General features: G+C 52.5%; 2 protein-coding genes across 6 annotated transcripts in view; one reads left to right on the top strand and one right to left on the bottom strand.

The window, feature by feature from the left end:
• Window positions 1-1,474: 1,474 nt before the first annotated feature.
• Window positions 1,475-5,011, top strand: LOC113209585 (glucose-6-phosphate isomerase). Its single transcript, XM_026427188.2, has 10 exons — window positions 1,475-1,703; window positions 2,256-2,349; window positions 2,427-2,699; window positions 2,778-2,993; window positions 3,076-3,315; window positions 3,404-3,543; window positions 3,614-3,797; window positions 3,882-4,086; window positions 4,158-4,224; window positions 4,303-5,011. The coding sequence occupies exons 1-10, from the start codon at window positions 1,585-1,587 to the stop codon at window positions 4,421-4,423; spliced, it is 1,659 nt and encodes a 552-aa protein (XP_026282973.1). The 5' UTR covers window positions 1,475-1,584; the 3' UTR covers window positions 4,424-5,011.
• Window positions 4,800-15,286, bottom strand: part of LOC113209586 (serine proteinase stubble) — a 21,871-nt gene continuing 11,384 nt past the window's right edge. For 2 of the 5 annotated variants that reach the window (XM_052267268.1, XM_026427189.2), the window contains 6 exons: window positions 12,268-12,447; window positions 10,409-10,485; window positions 10,043-10,143; window positions 9,689-9,957; window positions 6,648-6,805; window positions 4,800-6,350 (listed from right to left, as the gene is read on the bottom strand). In XM_052267268.1, the coding sequence (XP_052123228.1) occupies window positions 6,195-6,350; window positions 6,648-6,805; window positions 9,689-9,957; window positions 10,043-10,143; window positions 10,409-10,485; window positions 12,268-12,447 (941 nt within the window). In that variant the 3' untranslated portion in view covers window positions 4,800-6,194. Of the gene's footprint in view, window positions 6,351-6,647; window positions 6,806-9,688; window positions 9,958-10,042; window positions 10,144-10,408; window positions 10,486-12,267; window positions 12,448-15,267; window positions 15,281-15,286 lie in introns of those variants that run through there. The other 3 variants (XM_052267269.1, XM_052267267.1, XM_052267270.1) reach the window with 2 other exon arrangements.

Below are 15,286 nucleotides of genomic sequence, written 5' to 3'. Positions count from 1 at the left end.
CCCCCCCGTCCCACGGTGCAGGGCACGAAGTCTATGCGTTGCGTGCGGTGATGGGTGCTGGACGAGCCCAACGATGATTAGCCTCCCGAAGCCGACACGCCCTGGGCGAGGTCGGACACATCCACGTCCACTGTCCACCGCCGCTCTCCCTCGGGGCTGTCGGTCAACTCTGCGCGACGCCTAGCCGCGCCTAGCCCAGCCCGACCCCGACCAGCTCGCTCTATTGAAACTGGCAGACGCGTCCAGCCGTCCTGCAAGCGCAGCGTATCATAACCATTCGCCGTGAGGATCGTCTCGCCGTCGGTGGGAGGAAACGGGTTGCAGAGCAGAGGGGCCGCAGCGCCCCGGGGAAGGATTGCTAACTGCAATGTTGGGGAATAACCAACAATGTTTATTGAATAATAGAATGCGCGACACTATTGGCTACACTAAAGATAATCGTAACAGCTTCTAGTAAGGGGTTAATCTCTTGTTTGCAGCTGCACGGGCGGAGGGGTCCAGAGGTCCTGGGGTCCTGGGGTCCTGGTGGGGCAGCTCCTCGGCGACCTTGCGATCGCGCTGCGCCGCCAACGTCTAAAGTTGGTCTCCTTCTAATTCAGAGGGAGTTGTTGAGGCTCGCGCGCTGCGCGGGCAGGGTGTAGGTCAAAATGATTGGTGAGGACTCTCCTCTCCCGCATCCTCGCCACCTTCCTCTCTCTCTTCCCTCGGCCGTGTGCTCTCTCCTCTCGCCCACCTGTCCCCTCCCCTACTTCCAAACTTTTCTTCATTATCTGAAGCAATTTTTAGCATATGATTTTGTCTAAATTTTCCAAAAATAATGATGTGGTTTTTGAGACTGAACAAAAATGTTCCAGAAAAAGTATCAATAACGTCTCTTTTATGTCAGAATAACATCAATCTTTCTCGCAATGTCTTACGTCCAAATTTACGTAGGTACTCATTCAATCACCCTCACCTCACCTAAGGAGAAATTTTTGTGCCCCTTTAGGAAGGTATTGGTATAGGGTTCTGATGTGGTCCTGGTCGGGGCGGTGGGGTTCTTCATAGAGTCATCAAAATATCTTCGCAACGTGTGAATACATTAATTTCATAACTGAATAGGCCTAACCCAATTGAAAATATATGAAATATGGGTGACGGGTCTGAATGCAGAACAACACACACAAAAAAAGCATGTCATTCCGGGCCTCTCACGAGCAGATCGCTCGTTACGCGCAAGGTTACGCGGACTCAACCAAGTCTCGCGCTCAGGAGCCGTCTTCCGGCCAGGGAAAACTACCGGTGATTAAATGGTAAAGAAGAGGTACTCGAGTGACACTTGTGGCCCATCATAACGCTTGGACATCAATAATCATGAAAAGATATTTATGACTTGTCGTCTATTGGAGCACCAGCTAAACACCTGACATTGAAAAGTCAAATTTTTGTGTTCAAAGACTGGTAGCACTTGGCCGCGCCGTGGCGAGTCAAAGTCGGAGGTCGTTGTCGGCGAACGGCTGGTAGCAGACGAAGTGGAGGTTGTCCAGCGCAGTGCTCCGGTTGCTCTCCTTCCTTTCAGTTAGAAGTCACTCTCTTTCGTTCATCATGAAGCTGACCGATGAACAGTCATGGAAAAAGCTGAAGGAAACCTACGCTGCTGTCGGCGAGAAGCTTAACATCTACCAGCTTTTCAAAGAAGATCCTAAACGATTTGAGAAGTTTAGGTACGTAACCTTAACCTTGAACTGACATTGCGGTTGTTTACGCGGTAGTTTGCTGCTTTCTCAATGGTACTTTGTGTGTTTTCACCCTTTTAACACGCACATGCTACCATATAAACAGAGATCAGTGTCAAGTAACAATCCCATTCTTCCATGTTACTACTGTGACAGTTGGTGTCACTTTGACATCAGACTACTATCAGTCAAATTGGACATGACTGTTGAAATGCTAATTGAATCCTTAATCTGAAAGAACATATTTAGAAGATTGCTGAGGCTCTATAGATTGAGTTACTAACTGTTAATTCATAAATCAATTAAATACTGCATATTTCATCATTCTTTCATCATGGGTTTTGATCTGAAACAAATTAATTTTATGTATTTAAATTGTTTCTCTGCTTGTGTCCAATTGCTCAAAGCAGTTTCATTAATTCATTCTTGAGTTTTAGTTCTTGTGAAATGGGTGCTAATTTTGATGATGTAACTATTTCAGTATGACCGTATGATTATCTTTTCCAAGGTGGTTTTATAAGCTTTTATTTGTTTATTCAGCCTGACACTTGACACTCCTAAAGATGGACCCATCCTCTTGGACTATTCCAAAAACCGCATCAATGATGAGATTCTTGGCCAACTTATTCAATTGGTATGTTTAACTTTTGAATAAAATCATTTATTTGCTTCTTTTATGGTGCTGTCTAACCTGTTCAAATCTCTTCACAGGCTAAAGACAGGAAAGTCGAGGCCATGCGAGATGCTATGTTCAAGGGAGAGAAAATCAACTTCACTGAAGGCCGTGCCGTTCTTCATATTGCGCTTCGTAACAGGAAAAACACCCCTATCCTTGTTGATGGCAAAGATGTGACACCTGATGTGAATGCTGTGCTTAGCCACATGAAAGAATTTTGTGGTCAGGTGATCAACAAGGAATGGAAAGGTTATACTGGCAAACCTATTGAAGATGTGATCAATATTGGTATTGGTGGATCTGATCTTGTAAGTTTGTCTTCATACGAGATTAATGTTTTAATGTACCTTTTTAGAATTAATTTTCATTTTGGACCTCGATTTTAGGGACCCCTTATGGTCACTGAGGCACTGAAGGCGTATGCTGTCGGTCCTCGAGTGCACTTTGTTTCCAACGTTGATGGCACTCACATGGCTGAGACACTGAAGAAGCTGAACCCAGAAACGTCTCTGTTCATTATTGCCTCTAAGACTTTCACCACCCAAGAAACTATCTCAAATGCCACTTCTGCTAAGGAATGGTTCCTTGCTTCAGCAAAGGATGTAAGTTCCCTGCCATGATAATGAAGCTGTGTTGTTTTTCTTTCACATAACCTATATTTAACTCCCTTCTAATGGTTTACAGCCCAGTGCAGTTGCCAAGCACTTTGTTGCCCTGTCAACAAATGGTCCGAAAGTGAAGGAATTTGGAATTGATGAGAAAAACATGTTTGGTTTCTGGGATTGGGTTGGAGGACGTTACTCCCTCTGGTCTGCCATTGGTCTTTCGATTGCCCTGTACATTGGTTATGATCGTTTTGAGCAGTTGTTGGATGGTGCAAATTACATGGACAATCATTTCCAGACAGCTCCCCTTGAAAAAAATGCAAGTGCATATAATTTCCTATTTTTCAAAATATTTTAAGCTCTGCTTAGCTCTGTGGTTTAAGTGTGAAATTTTTTTCATTTTGCAGGCTCCAGTTCTCCTTGCTTTGCTAGGAGTTTGGTACCACAATTTCTATGGAGCTGAAACCCATGCCCTTTTGCCATACGACCAGTATTTGCACAGGTTTGCTGCATACTTCCAGCAAGGTGACATGGAATCTAACGGAAAGTAAGTATCATATTTATCTATGATGAAATGTAAACTTAATTTCACTACTTTAACACTGTTTCCCTTGTAGGAGAGTGACCCGCAGTGGAGACGCTGTAAACTACAGCACAGGTCCTGTTGTTTGGGGTGAGCCTGGTACCAATGGCCAACATGCTTTCTACCAGCTTCTACATCAAGGTACCAGGGTTGTACCTGCTGATTTCATCGCTCCAGCACATACTCTCAACCCAATTCGTGGAGGTCTTCATCACAAGGTAAGACATTTATTTGTGAAAAATTAAGTTTTTAACCGATTTGGACCACTTTTTTATTTGTTTATTTGTGTGTTTGAATTTTAGATTCTTCTGGCTAATTTCCTAGCTCAAACTGAAGCTTTGATGAAGGGCAAGACTGAAGAGGAAGCAAAGAAAGAGCTTGTAGACTCTGGAATGAAGAGCCCAGACCTAGAACATATTTTACCTCACAAGGTCTTCCCCGGCAATCGTCCCACCAATTCCATTGTTGTAAACAAAGTAACACCTTTCACATTGGGAGCCCTTATTGGTAAGACTCAACATTTTGGAGGATTATCAACTGCAATATTCTTGTTCTATATATGCTCTTATTTTTTGCAGTTATGTATGAGCACAAAATCTTTACCCAAGGAGTTATTTGGGACATCAATTCTTTTGATCAGTGGGGGTAAGTTTGGCCATCATCTATCTTATCAAATTTTTTTATTCCGTGTGTTAACAACTAGGTTTTATTTTCATTTTGTAGAGTTGAGCTTGGTAAGCAGCTTGCCAAGGCTATTGAACCAGAGCTTGCGGACAAGAGCCCCATTTCATCTCATGATTCTTCTACTAATGGCCTGATCAACTTCCTGAAAAAGCAGTGGTGAGTGACATAGATGGAGTAAAACCATTTAACTTTTAACAAGTCATATTCCAGAGATCAGAAGTATGTATTTTAGAAGTCTATGAACTTTAGAACTCACCTCACAAAAGTCAGCTGGATTTTTTTGATCCTGTACTGTACTTTAGCAATAACAGTCGATATTAAAATTGAGAATACTGAAGTTAGATACAATAAATTTGCTGATGTAGAATTTTTAGAAAATTCTTTTCAGTTTAAGTATGATATTAATTTTTGAACATCACATATAGCATTGTACTTAGAGGCCTTATTAAAGTAGGAGAATTTTCTCAACTGTACTTCAACTGCCACAATCATATCTAGGTGATGTTACAGTAAAAGCAAATCGTGTACTCCTGTGATTATATTTTTTCAATTTTGTTTTGTTTATTGTTGCTTGACTCAATTTTATCATGTTTTTTGGTTACAACTGCCATATTGTTCAGCATTTTTATTCCTGTTATTTATTTTAGAAATGTATTTTTAATGTGCCAGAGCAGACCTGGATAAAGAGTTGTGAGCCTTGTCTTTGGGAGCAAGGGTTCAAGGACAATAAAATTTTATGGCTTGCAAATTTTTATATTTTACCATTAGTCCGCTTTATCCATATTTACACTAATGTACTTTCTAGAAAGAAATGATAACTCATCTTCTACAAGTACAAAATTTTAAAAAAGGCAGTCCTCCACAAATTGACTATTTCCATCTTTTTTGGAGAACAAGGCTGGTTGATTTGTTTCCTGAAATGCAATATTTAATCGCTAGGTATTGAATTCTAAACTTCATTAAGCTATGTTTCTTATCTCAATAAAAATAAATAAATAGCACAAAGTGGTGAATAATTCTCAACTGTTAGTTCTTAAAACAGATTTCTTACATTCATTTTGCGCAAAGATACCAATGTGGTACAATCTCAGTCAGCGCACATGATACTGCAGTTATGATAATCTTTCTAAACAGACTTATTATGACAAGGTATTCCTGAGGTAACAGGCCATTGCAGCATATGATTATCACATATGGAAACACAGTATCACCACAATTGATTCCTAAGTCACAGTCAAGCCCATCATATAAATATATTTACAGACACACTTTCCCTTAACGTAACAGTCTTCAGGATGAAGCGCAATCTCAGACACACCGGAAAAGTATTAAATTAGAAGTAAAAAATAAGGTATTACTATCGCCTCAGTCAGAATTTACAAACGTATAGAAATGTTATGACAGTTGGCACTGTTGTAGATTTAACATGTTTTACAGCTTGAGCTGTTTGGTGTGATGTGGTAAAGAACTCTTAGTGGTAACATTTTGATGAAATATTAAATTCTGTAATGATTCTCCAATCAAACAAATAAAATATTTCTGCATCTTCAAAAGTAGATCAAGGAGCTCATTCTCCATCTGATGCCACTGGAGACGACTACCTGAGGCACTAGACTTGTATTGGGCTTAGGTGTTTAAGCCCTTTGATCGTTGTAAATCCATGGGTTAGAGCCTGATTTGAAACATTTGCTATTGCAAAATCAAACTCATTCACCGCCGAATCATCCCTGAGGTGCTCCTACGTCCCACATGGAACCGTCTCATTGACTGCTGAGAGATCCCTGTTTTTCTTTTCTCTCATAGAAATACACTTCATTTAGTCAATGGTTTCCATGACTGTGCCGGGTATCGTGGAGGTTTTGGCGTCGAACGGATGCCCGAATAACATAAAAGCTCTTTGGTAAGACTTCACACCTGCGTTTGAGCTCAGCTCAAACCATCACTTTGTTGATCCAGGGGACGAACTTCTGTATGTTGGTGTACACACCCGGGAGGTGTTCCCTTCCGCAGCCGATGCCCCAAGACACGAGGCCGACTAGGGCTTTTCTACCTTCGATTGTCATCGTCAGCGGTCCGCCAGAGTCACCCTGGAAAGAGAGAAGGAAATAAGGCTTAGAAACTGGTTGGAACCACACTCGTGTTACGGTTCAGGTAGAAGCAATCATTATTGTACTACAGCACTTTGACTGGGTACAAATTAAGACCAGGTGCAGTCTATGGAAGTTTCCTGGGGCGGTGCCGCCGGTACCGCGGGCATTGTATACAAATGTGGTCACTGGGCCATCTCGGGGTCGCGTTAGCATACCACGGACACCGACACACGAGTAGGAGCGATGCGCGAAGCGGCGGCCGACAGTGTTTAGGGCATCGCAGAGGTGACCCACCTGACATGAGTCGCGGCCTCCCTCCTTGAAGCCGGCGCACAGGAACACGTCGTGGATGGTCTCCCTCCGGCCGGCGGCCCGGAACCACCTCTGGCAGCGGTCGTTGGCGATCACCTCCACGTCCACCTCCTGCAGCACCGTGGGGACGGTGGACACACCTGCGGACACGAGAAGGGCGGGAGCGCACGCTCGTGTGAAAGGTCGTCGGGCTGTAAAGCGACATCATGGCGAGCGAGGGCTTTGTGACGACGTCCGATGAACGCCGGCGCGGCGGCGTCGTTCGCTTTCCTCGGCGAGGCGACCTCGTTGGGGGGCGCTCGTCGCATCAGCACCATCAGCACCTCACGGCGAAACGCGACGGATGGCGGGACGCGACAGCCCCCTGCGAAAGGGCTCCCCCGGCTCTCGCCCGTCACCTTTTCAGCAGCGAGGCGATCCCATCATCGCCGGCCCTTTCCGCGAGCGAGAGGCGACGATTGGGAGAGAACGATTAAAAGTATCGCGCGCGCCATCGGCACGCCATCAACGACGTCCCTCGTGTCGCCACGCCAGCAGCGCCGCCGGGGAGTGCGGCTGGTCCTTCCCTGTGCCGGCTGCTGCCTGGCGCCACGACACGTCGCGCGCCGCCGCGTCACGCACTTTCCCCCGCCAGCCGGGCAGCCCTGCTGCTCAAGAGCTCGGCGGCGTGACGCTAGTGAGGCGTTGCCACTCCCGGCCGCACTCCGCACCGCACTTCAGCAGAGCAGAGTCTTGTTTTCGTCCCAGTTGGTGGACACAAAATGTGTCCGAACCATCTGGAGGCCAAACACTCAAGAGGTACAGCAGTAGCGGTCATAGCCGAGCGGCGAGCGTGCCAGGAAATGGTCCGCTGGTCATCGTCGGCCCAGAGATCGACTACCACGGCCGGCGCAAACTTTTTCCTCGCTCTTTGTCTGCCTGCTACGGCGTGGCGTGTCCGTCACAAACTGTCGGCCCAAAGTTCGACTCCCGGCCGAGGCGGGGCAACTTTTTTTTTGTTACTTCTTGTCTCTCCTACGAAAGGACTGGGTTCCGTCGTCTCGCAGTGTAGGCGCAGCTGGTAGCCGAGCGCATTAAGGCGTGGTTTACCTGAAACCATCGGCCTAGAGATCGACTCCCGGCCGGGGTGAACTAATTGTTACTTGTTTTTGTTTTTTCACGTCTTGTCTCCCGTAAGGCAGGAGTGACCTCAGAACTCTCAACGGAAAGGGTGAGCAGGCCGTCGAGCCTGCTAAAGCGCCCATCGTTGTTACGACACGGCATCGGCTTGGTCGCTAGTTCAAATCCCGTCCCCGGAAATTTTTTCCACTCGCTGCTGGCCGTCCCTGTTTGTAGCTACAAACTACTTCTCTCTCCTCCGCTCTCTACTACGAAGGAGCGAACGCACAAAAAAGACTCTCGCACGCGTGCAATACGGGAGACCAAGACTCGTAAAGCAGCATCGAGTTCTGAACTCGCTGTCGACATGTCCGGCCGATAGCCGAGTGGCGAGCACGCTGGGTTATGGTCCGGAAACCGTCGGCCCGGGGATCGAGTCCTGTTGGGGGTGAACTTTTTTTCGGGACCTGCTGAGTAGGTGGTGAAGTCGACCTCCTTACATTGCTGCAGACCTAGTCGGATTCACACCGACGTTGTGTCAGGAGTGTCAATTTTCTTAAAAGAAAAACTTGAATAATCAAGGGGATTCGATCCCCAGGTCGATTGTGTCCGGACCACACACCTGCGCGCTCACCACTCGGCTATCGGCCGGACATGTCGACAGCGAGTTCAGAACTCGATGCTGCTTTACGAGTCTTGGTCTCCCGTATTGCACGCGTGCGAGAGTCTTTTTTGTGCGTTCGCTCCTTCGTAGTAGAGAGCGGAGGAGAGAGAAGTAGTTTGTAGCTACAAACAGGGACGGCCAGCAGCGAGTGGAAAAAATTTCCGGGGACGGGATCTGAACTAGCGACCAAGCCGATGCCGTGTCGTAACAACGATGGGCGCTTTAGCAGGCTCGACTGCCTGCTCACCCTTCCCGTTGAGAGTTCTGAGGTCACTCCTGCCTTACGGGAGACAAGACGTGAAAAAAAAAAAAATCAGAAACAATTAGTTCACCCCGGCCGGGAGTCGATCTCTAGGCCGATGGCTTCAGGTAAACCACGCCTTAATGCGCTCGGCTACCAGCTGCACCTATACTGCGAGACGACGGAACCCAGTCCTTTCGTAGGAGAGACAAGAAGTAACAAAAAAAAAGTTGCCCCGCCTCGGCCGGGAGTCGAACTTTGGGCCGACAGTTTGTGACGGTCCACGCCACGCCGTAGCAGGCAGACAAAGAGCGAGGAAAAAGTTTGCGCCGGCCGTGGTAGTCGATCTCTGGGCCGACGATGTCCAGCGGACCATTTCCTGGCACGCTCGCCGCTCGGCTGGCCGGTACTACTAGAGCCGCCGAGTTCAGAACTTGGTGCTACCTTACGGGGCGAAAGAACCGAGACAAAGTTGGCTCGGACCGGTAGTTAATATCGGGTCGACAGTTTCGGACGGGTCAGCACGCCCGGGTGCCGGATTATGAGCGGCAGAGGCACGATTCCAACTGGCAGCCTATGGCATTATGAGCTTATACGTTACTTCCTGACTAAGTAGAGTCACGACTCTTACTCGGTCCGGTAGGCAGCCTCTACCGTGGCGTTGTAGCCGCGCGAGTTCAGTGGGCTTCTCCAGATTTGAAGGGCAGTGGTGCGAATCTGTCTGATTTTTTTTTTTTTTTTCGGTATTCAAAATTTTGAGACTCCAAACCCGCCACCCGCCTTTTCGCCAGGAGGATGCGTTGGACGTCAAAAACACTCTCGTGCTCAGGAATCAGCCAGAAAGTACGTCCGTCATTCACCGTTACGAAACTGCCAAGCTCAGGACGCGGTGCAAGCTCTCATGGCGCCTGATAGGTAGGCAACATCCAGACAGCAGTGCACGCGTGTTCTGCGGGGTGGCCTACCTCACGTCTCGCAGGCGCCTCCCCAGCGCGCGCTCATTCGAATGGTTTAACTCACCGTGGCGGGTGCGGCCCCAGCCCGCCACCGTGGCCGTCTTGCCCACCAGCTTGGTGGAGGGGTCGGGCAGGCACACGGGCAGGATGTGCTGCTTGAAGGCGACGGGCTTGTCCAGCTTGACGAGCGCCAGGTCGTTGCGGAAGTCGGTCGGGCTGTACTGCGGGTGCACCTCCTTGCGCTCGACGGCGTACTCCTCGTGGTGCAGGCGCTCCGCCGTGTCCCGCACGTCCCACTCGCCCAGGCGCACGCGCAGGTTGCTGTTGGTGGTCCTGTAGGGGCAGCAGCGAGCAGCGCGTTTGAGAACAGAGCGGCCTCAGCCAGGAGTGCGACAACAGCGACACGCGGCGAACTTACGTAGCAACGCAGTGCGCCGCCGTGACGACCCATCTGTCGTTGAGCAGAGCGCCGCCGCACGACAGCTTCTTGGACAGAAAGCCCGACTTGATGATGGCGGCCTGCGGAGAGAACAAAAGCGTTGCATACGGCGAGGGATGGAAAAACAAACCACTCGGTAAAAGAAGTTTCTTTTATTTCAAGACCGCGGTCTTGGATCTTACAAGGACCCGAATGATAGCCAAGACCGGGTCGTGGAATACAAAAAACTTTATTTACCGTGCAGGTAATCATTGCCTCCTGGTTACTGGTATTGTAAATTGTTGTAATTGTTTTGGTCGCTCAACATGAAGTGATCTATGCTGCAAGAGGCACCGCCACACTCACCTGCCAGGGATGAGACCCGAAATTGGAGCTGTGCCCGCCGACGATCCGGTTACTCCTCATGTAGAGCTCGCCGCAACCTGTAGGCAAGGTGACCCGTCAATGTTGCGTCACGGCAGACCAAAGGCCTCGGCGGGGACTTGGCGAGGACGGCGTCAAGGACGCGTCAAGCACACGCCAAGGACATGCCAAGTAGGTAAGGCCGGTCTGCTTCCTCCGCATGCAGGTAAAGCTTTAGAAGGAAAGGACAAGGCGCCATAGTCGCGCCAGCCTTTGGCACTGGCCCAGGTCGAACACAATCGTTAAAAAACCCGTCAAGGACCCTCTTTTGTGACGTCAAAATGGGGCCAATCTGGCTTCCTAGCCGCAATAAGGCGAACGTCAAAAAGAGGTCATTTTCACGTGTTTCACGTTTCACCTCCGAGCCACACCAAGCGGAAGGAAGAGGTGCCCACCAGGAGGGCGGTGCGAAGACTCGAGACAGCAGGCCAACCCATAAAGTAGTCTTCCTTCATAGTTTCGCTTTTACTGCCAAAAGGATACACAATTTTTTCCAGCAATAAGGTTGTTGACAGCAGCAGCCACCTGGCCCCTGCCCTCCCCCCGCCCACTCCCCCCAAAAATAAAATAAAAAAAAGTCCCAGTTAGTTTCGGATGCGGCGTCTGAAAGTATGCAGCATGCACCTGTAAATAGTCAATCGCCGGCGTCAGGTTGTGGCAAGAGAAGGGAAGGAAGAGCGGCGCCAGCCTGGCCTCAGCAGATCCGTCTCAGCAGAAGGTTGTGTGGGTGGGTGAGTACTCCTCGGGGGCAGAAGAAAGAGAATAAGGAGGGTCCAACTGAGAAGTGAGAGTACAAAACTAAGTGCTCGGTGCGGTGCGGTGCAAGATGCTGTGCGGTTGCGGTGCGCTTGCGGTGCGGTTTGTCGGCTGATGTGGTGCGGTTCCGTACCGCGGGCGGAGGGCGAGGAGGCGGTCTGGCCGTAGCCATGGCTGGAGGCGGACACGAGGAGAGGTCTGTTGCCGAGGTACTCGGGCGGCCGCGCTGGCCCCGTGTCCAGGTGGTTGGTGCCGCCGTTGCTGCTGCTGCCGTTGTCCGCGAAGGGCGAGAGCACGGTCAGGCCGTTCACGCTCACGAACTCGGCCGTCTGGCCCAGGGGGTGACCCAGGCCGTTGGCGAAGTGGCCGGGGCCGGGGCCCGGGCCGTGGCCGGGGTCGCCCGGGTAGCCGGGCCGGCTGAAGGGCCCCGGCCGCACGTAGTAGATGTCTGGGGGCGGCAGGGGCGGCGGGGGCGCCGGCGTCGAGTGGTGGTAGTAGTAGTAGAAGGTGGGCCTCTTGGGCCGGTCGGACTGCGGCGAGCCCGGCGCGCCCGGCCGGTCCAGGTGGTTGCTGTAGTACGCGTGCGGGCGGGAGGCGCTGGTCGCGCTGTCCAGCACTGGCCCGCCCCCGAGGCCGCCGCTCAGGCTACCCCCGAGGCCGGGGTGGTGCTGGAGGAGAAACTCCAGGGCTGCGGCAAGCCACGGCAAAGCGAACACGTCAAGGTGGGGGGTGGGGTGGTGAAGCAAGGGGGCACAAGGGGCAGGGGTCGGTAGTGGAAGTGACAGTATTTATTTGCTTACCACGTATGGAACAACGGGCTGGGTGGCGAGGGATCGGGGGGCCAATGCCGCACGGCCTAACTACGGGGGGCTACAGGAGCACACAGGGACAACCACTACAACAGACGTGCTGGGCCGGACCAGGATGGAAGCGCTGCGCCACCGTTAGCACCTCTAGCAGCTCTACCCACACTCTCCCTCTCTTCCTCCCCGTCACTTCCTCCGGCTGCCCTACTGAACCTTCCTATCCGGCACCTCTATACTCACTCGCGTTTTCCAGGGCGCCGACGTTGGGGTCGGCCGTCTCCACCTTGCTGGGCGCGACGCAGCACGACCAGATGAGGCCCCCCGAGCACAGGTCCAGGGGCCGGCCGCCCTCCAGGACGCACGACAAGCTGAGGCCGCAGTCAAACTGCTCAGAGTTGTACCAGCAGGTCTGCGGGATCACTGCAACAGACACGTGCGCACCGGGGTCAGTGCAACAAGCACTTACAGGGACTTGCAGGAAAACAAGAAGCGTCAACAGTAAAGAAACGAATGGTCACGAGCAGCATATTTTTTATTTGTCATTCTTTCACATTAGTTTTCCCAATATTTTTGTATCCCGCTGTATTATTTCCCGCAGTGTACTGTGTTCCTTTCCCCCTCCCCCTTTGGAAGAGCGAGCGAGCGAGCGAGTCTGCTCCAAAACAAACTGCGGCGCGGCGAGGCGAGAGGTCTCCCGTCCTGCAGCGCGACATGCTCCGCTGCTTCCCGGTCCGCGCCGCCCGCACCGCGCTGTCCCGGAGCCGGGCCCGGGCGTAAAGGCTTGGCGCGAGAGAGGCGGAGGCGGCCTGAAAGAAGTGGCTGTTGCTGCATATGAGAGAGAGAACACCCCATGCGGGAAGAATCCAGGTCGATTCTACGTAGAATCTATGGCATTGCGAAGATTCTACGTTGGGTCCACGTGAATTACATTGGTTTACGTGGACTCAAAGTCGCAGCTACGTGTACGTGGATAGGACTACGTCGACATAATTTCTCATGGCCATGAAGGTGATAGGAAAACAGCAACCCCCTCTCCACCTTCTGCTCCCTCTCTCTCTCACACTCACACGCTCGAAGTTCAGCTCATAGACCGTGTCTCTCTCTCGGTCTCCTACACTAGGGAGGGACTGACGCACCCCACCCCACACCTCTGCCCAAGGGAAACGGAAGGGTCCGGCCCAGAGTGAGAGGGGGGGGGGCAAAGACCGGACCAGAGACGCCGAAGAACATCAGAGGCGCGCTCTTCTTTGCCGCCGTTTCGCAAGAGCGACATGAGTCGGCAGAATCTCCCTCATTTTCCCTCGTGGTCGGGTAAACTGTCTGCATTGCCCCCCCCCCCTCCACCCGCTTGCACCTGCCGCCCCTCGCGCCCCTCGCCTCGCAGCTTATCGCCAGACTCATCAGCAATCTGGACTGTCGCCTCCGTCGGGACGCGCAACTGTCACTCTCCGTTGGCGACAGCGAGGGGAGGCGAGGGGTTGGTGGTGTCTGAGCCGTGGCGTGGCGTGGCGCAGCGTAGCGTGGCGGGGCGAGGCGAGATATCTCACCTTTTACTGCAACGACGCCTTCGCCGAGCGGAAAGGGGTTCCAAAAGGACGACGGTGGGGACACATTGGAATAGTGCTGTCGGGGACCAGCAAAACTTCACACACCCTAACCGGTGCGCTAACATTTCGAGCACAGTTTTTGTAGAAGTGTGCGAGGGTAACTCGTAGGTGACCACACGGCCCGCCGGGCTCCCAGGGGCACCCCGGCATCTGGCACTGGTCTGACTGACGGCTTGACACTTCACGCCGCAACCTCAAAAACTGTGCAATTATTGTCACCGCAGAACGAGTCGTGGGCGGACGGACGAAGACAACAGGGGGCCCCCTTTCACAACAATGACGGCGAAGAAAGAAAGAAAACAAAAACGTACGGTTATAATATGTTCCGCCAGCCACCCACGCTCCCCAAGGTCGACGTGCCCCCAAGAGGCGGACAGAACCCCGGCGGGGGGCGGGACCCGCAGGAGGACAGGAGGGGACACCGTGGCGACACGGGGCGACGCACGGGAGCAACCAGCTGCAAGCCGCCGCCTTGCAAAACCTCCTGCTGCGCTGGCCCCGCTCGCGCCGCGCACCCGCCGAGGAGATGCAGTGCCTCACGCACGTGCAAGCCTAGGGATCCAGGCCTTCGTGCTCACAATGAAAGGAGAAGTAGTGGTCGCGGCCGGGCCGGCGGGGCGGACAAGGCGGGGCGTAGCGTGCTGGGTGTGCCCCCTCGACCCCGCTGCCCCTTTTGCCCCCCGCCTCCTCTACGGCGCCAGGAGGTGAATCGCTTAAACCAATAATACGACAATGGGCAGCCGAGCTCCAGCCCGAACGGCGGAAATGGACGGGAGAAAGTCCAGCTGCCCCGCCGCCGCCGCCAGGCTCGCCTCCACGGTGCGGTTCGCCTCCGAGCCTGTCCTCCTCGAAGGCCCGGGTGCTGTCGGTGGTGTGAGCGGGGACGGCGACGGCGATACATCGGCCACCTTCCTTGCACGACCTCTCGCCGTGCTTGCTCGTCGGTCATGGCCGGAGGGCCCAGGCCTAGCTCGCGCGGGCGGGAGGCGAGCGCGTTCTGCCCGTTTCCCGATCACCGGGGGCAAGCAAGCCACTGACGGAGAAAACGGGGAGGTGTAAGAGAGAGCAGTGAAGCGAGAGAGTTCATCGAGGCAAACGGCCAAAGGACCCCAGGAGCTGTCTCGCCCGCCCCGCCCCGCCCCGCCCGGCGAGTGGACTTTGGTCAGGACCACCTGAGGAACACGATCGATAGCTCGAACCATCACTAATCGAACGGCCCGCGGCTGCGTGGCGTGGCGCGTGACGTGGATGGGATAATCTGGTCCCGTCGGGCGAGTCCCCGGAGCCGATCAGACCTGATCGCACACGCCTGCGCTGCGCGTTGCCTACCCGCCCGGCGCGGAGCTCTCTAGCCCCCTTTTTTTTCTTTTTTCCTCGTACGTGTCTAATCACCCCCGCAGCGCTAACCAGAACCCATAAATTACGATCCAGGCGAGACAGGGGACTCTAATCGTCTCTCTGCCGCCGCGGCCGAGGCGAGGCGAGGCGAGCCGTCGGCCCGATCTGTTTTGACGAACGACGGTGTCGCTCTCGCTCGCACTCTCTCGCTCTGCGTCGCTTTGCGTCGCTTTCCCCTGACGGACCTGGTGAGTCTGCCGGGCCCGCCAGCCCTACCCCGCCGCTGGGTACTCACTCTTGCTCAACATGTCCAT

Source organism: Frankliniella occidentalis, unplaced genomic scaffold (assembly GCF_000697945.3).
Source record: "Frankliniella occidentalis isolate FOCC.00 unplaced genomic scaffold, Focc_3.1 Scaffold49, whole genome shotgun sequence".
NCBI lineage: Eukaryota > Metazoa > Arthropoda > Insecta > Thysanoptera > Thripidae > Frankliniella > Frankliniella occidentalis.
The sequence above is the reverse complement of the archived record's forward strand: the minus strand, read 5'-3'. Positions and strand labels throughout refer to the sequence as shown.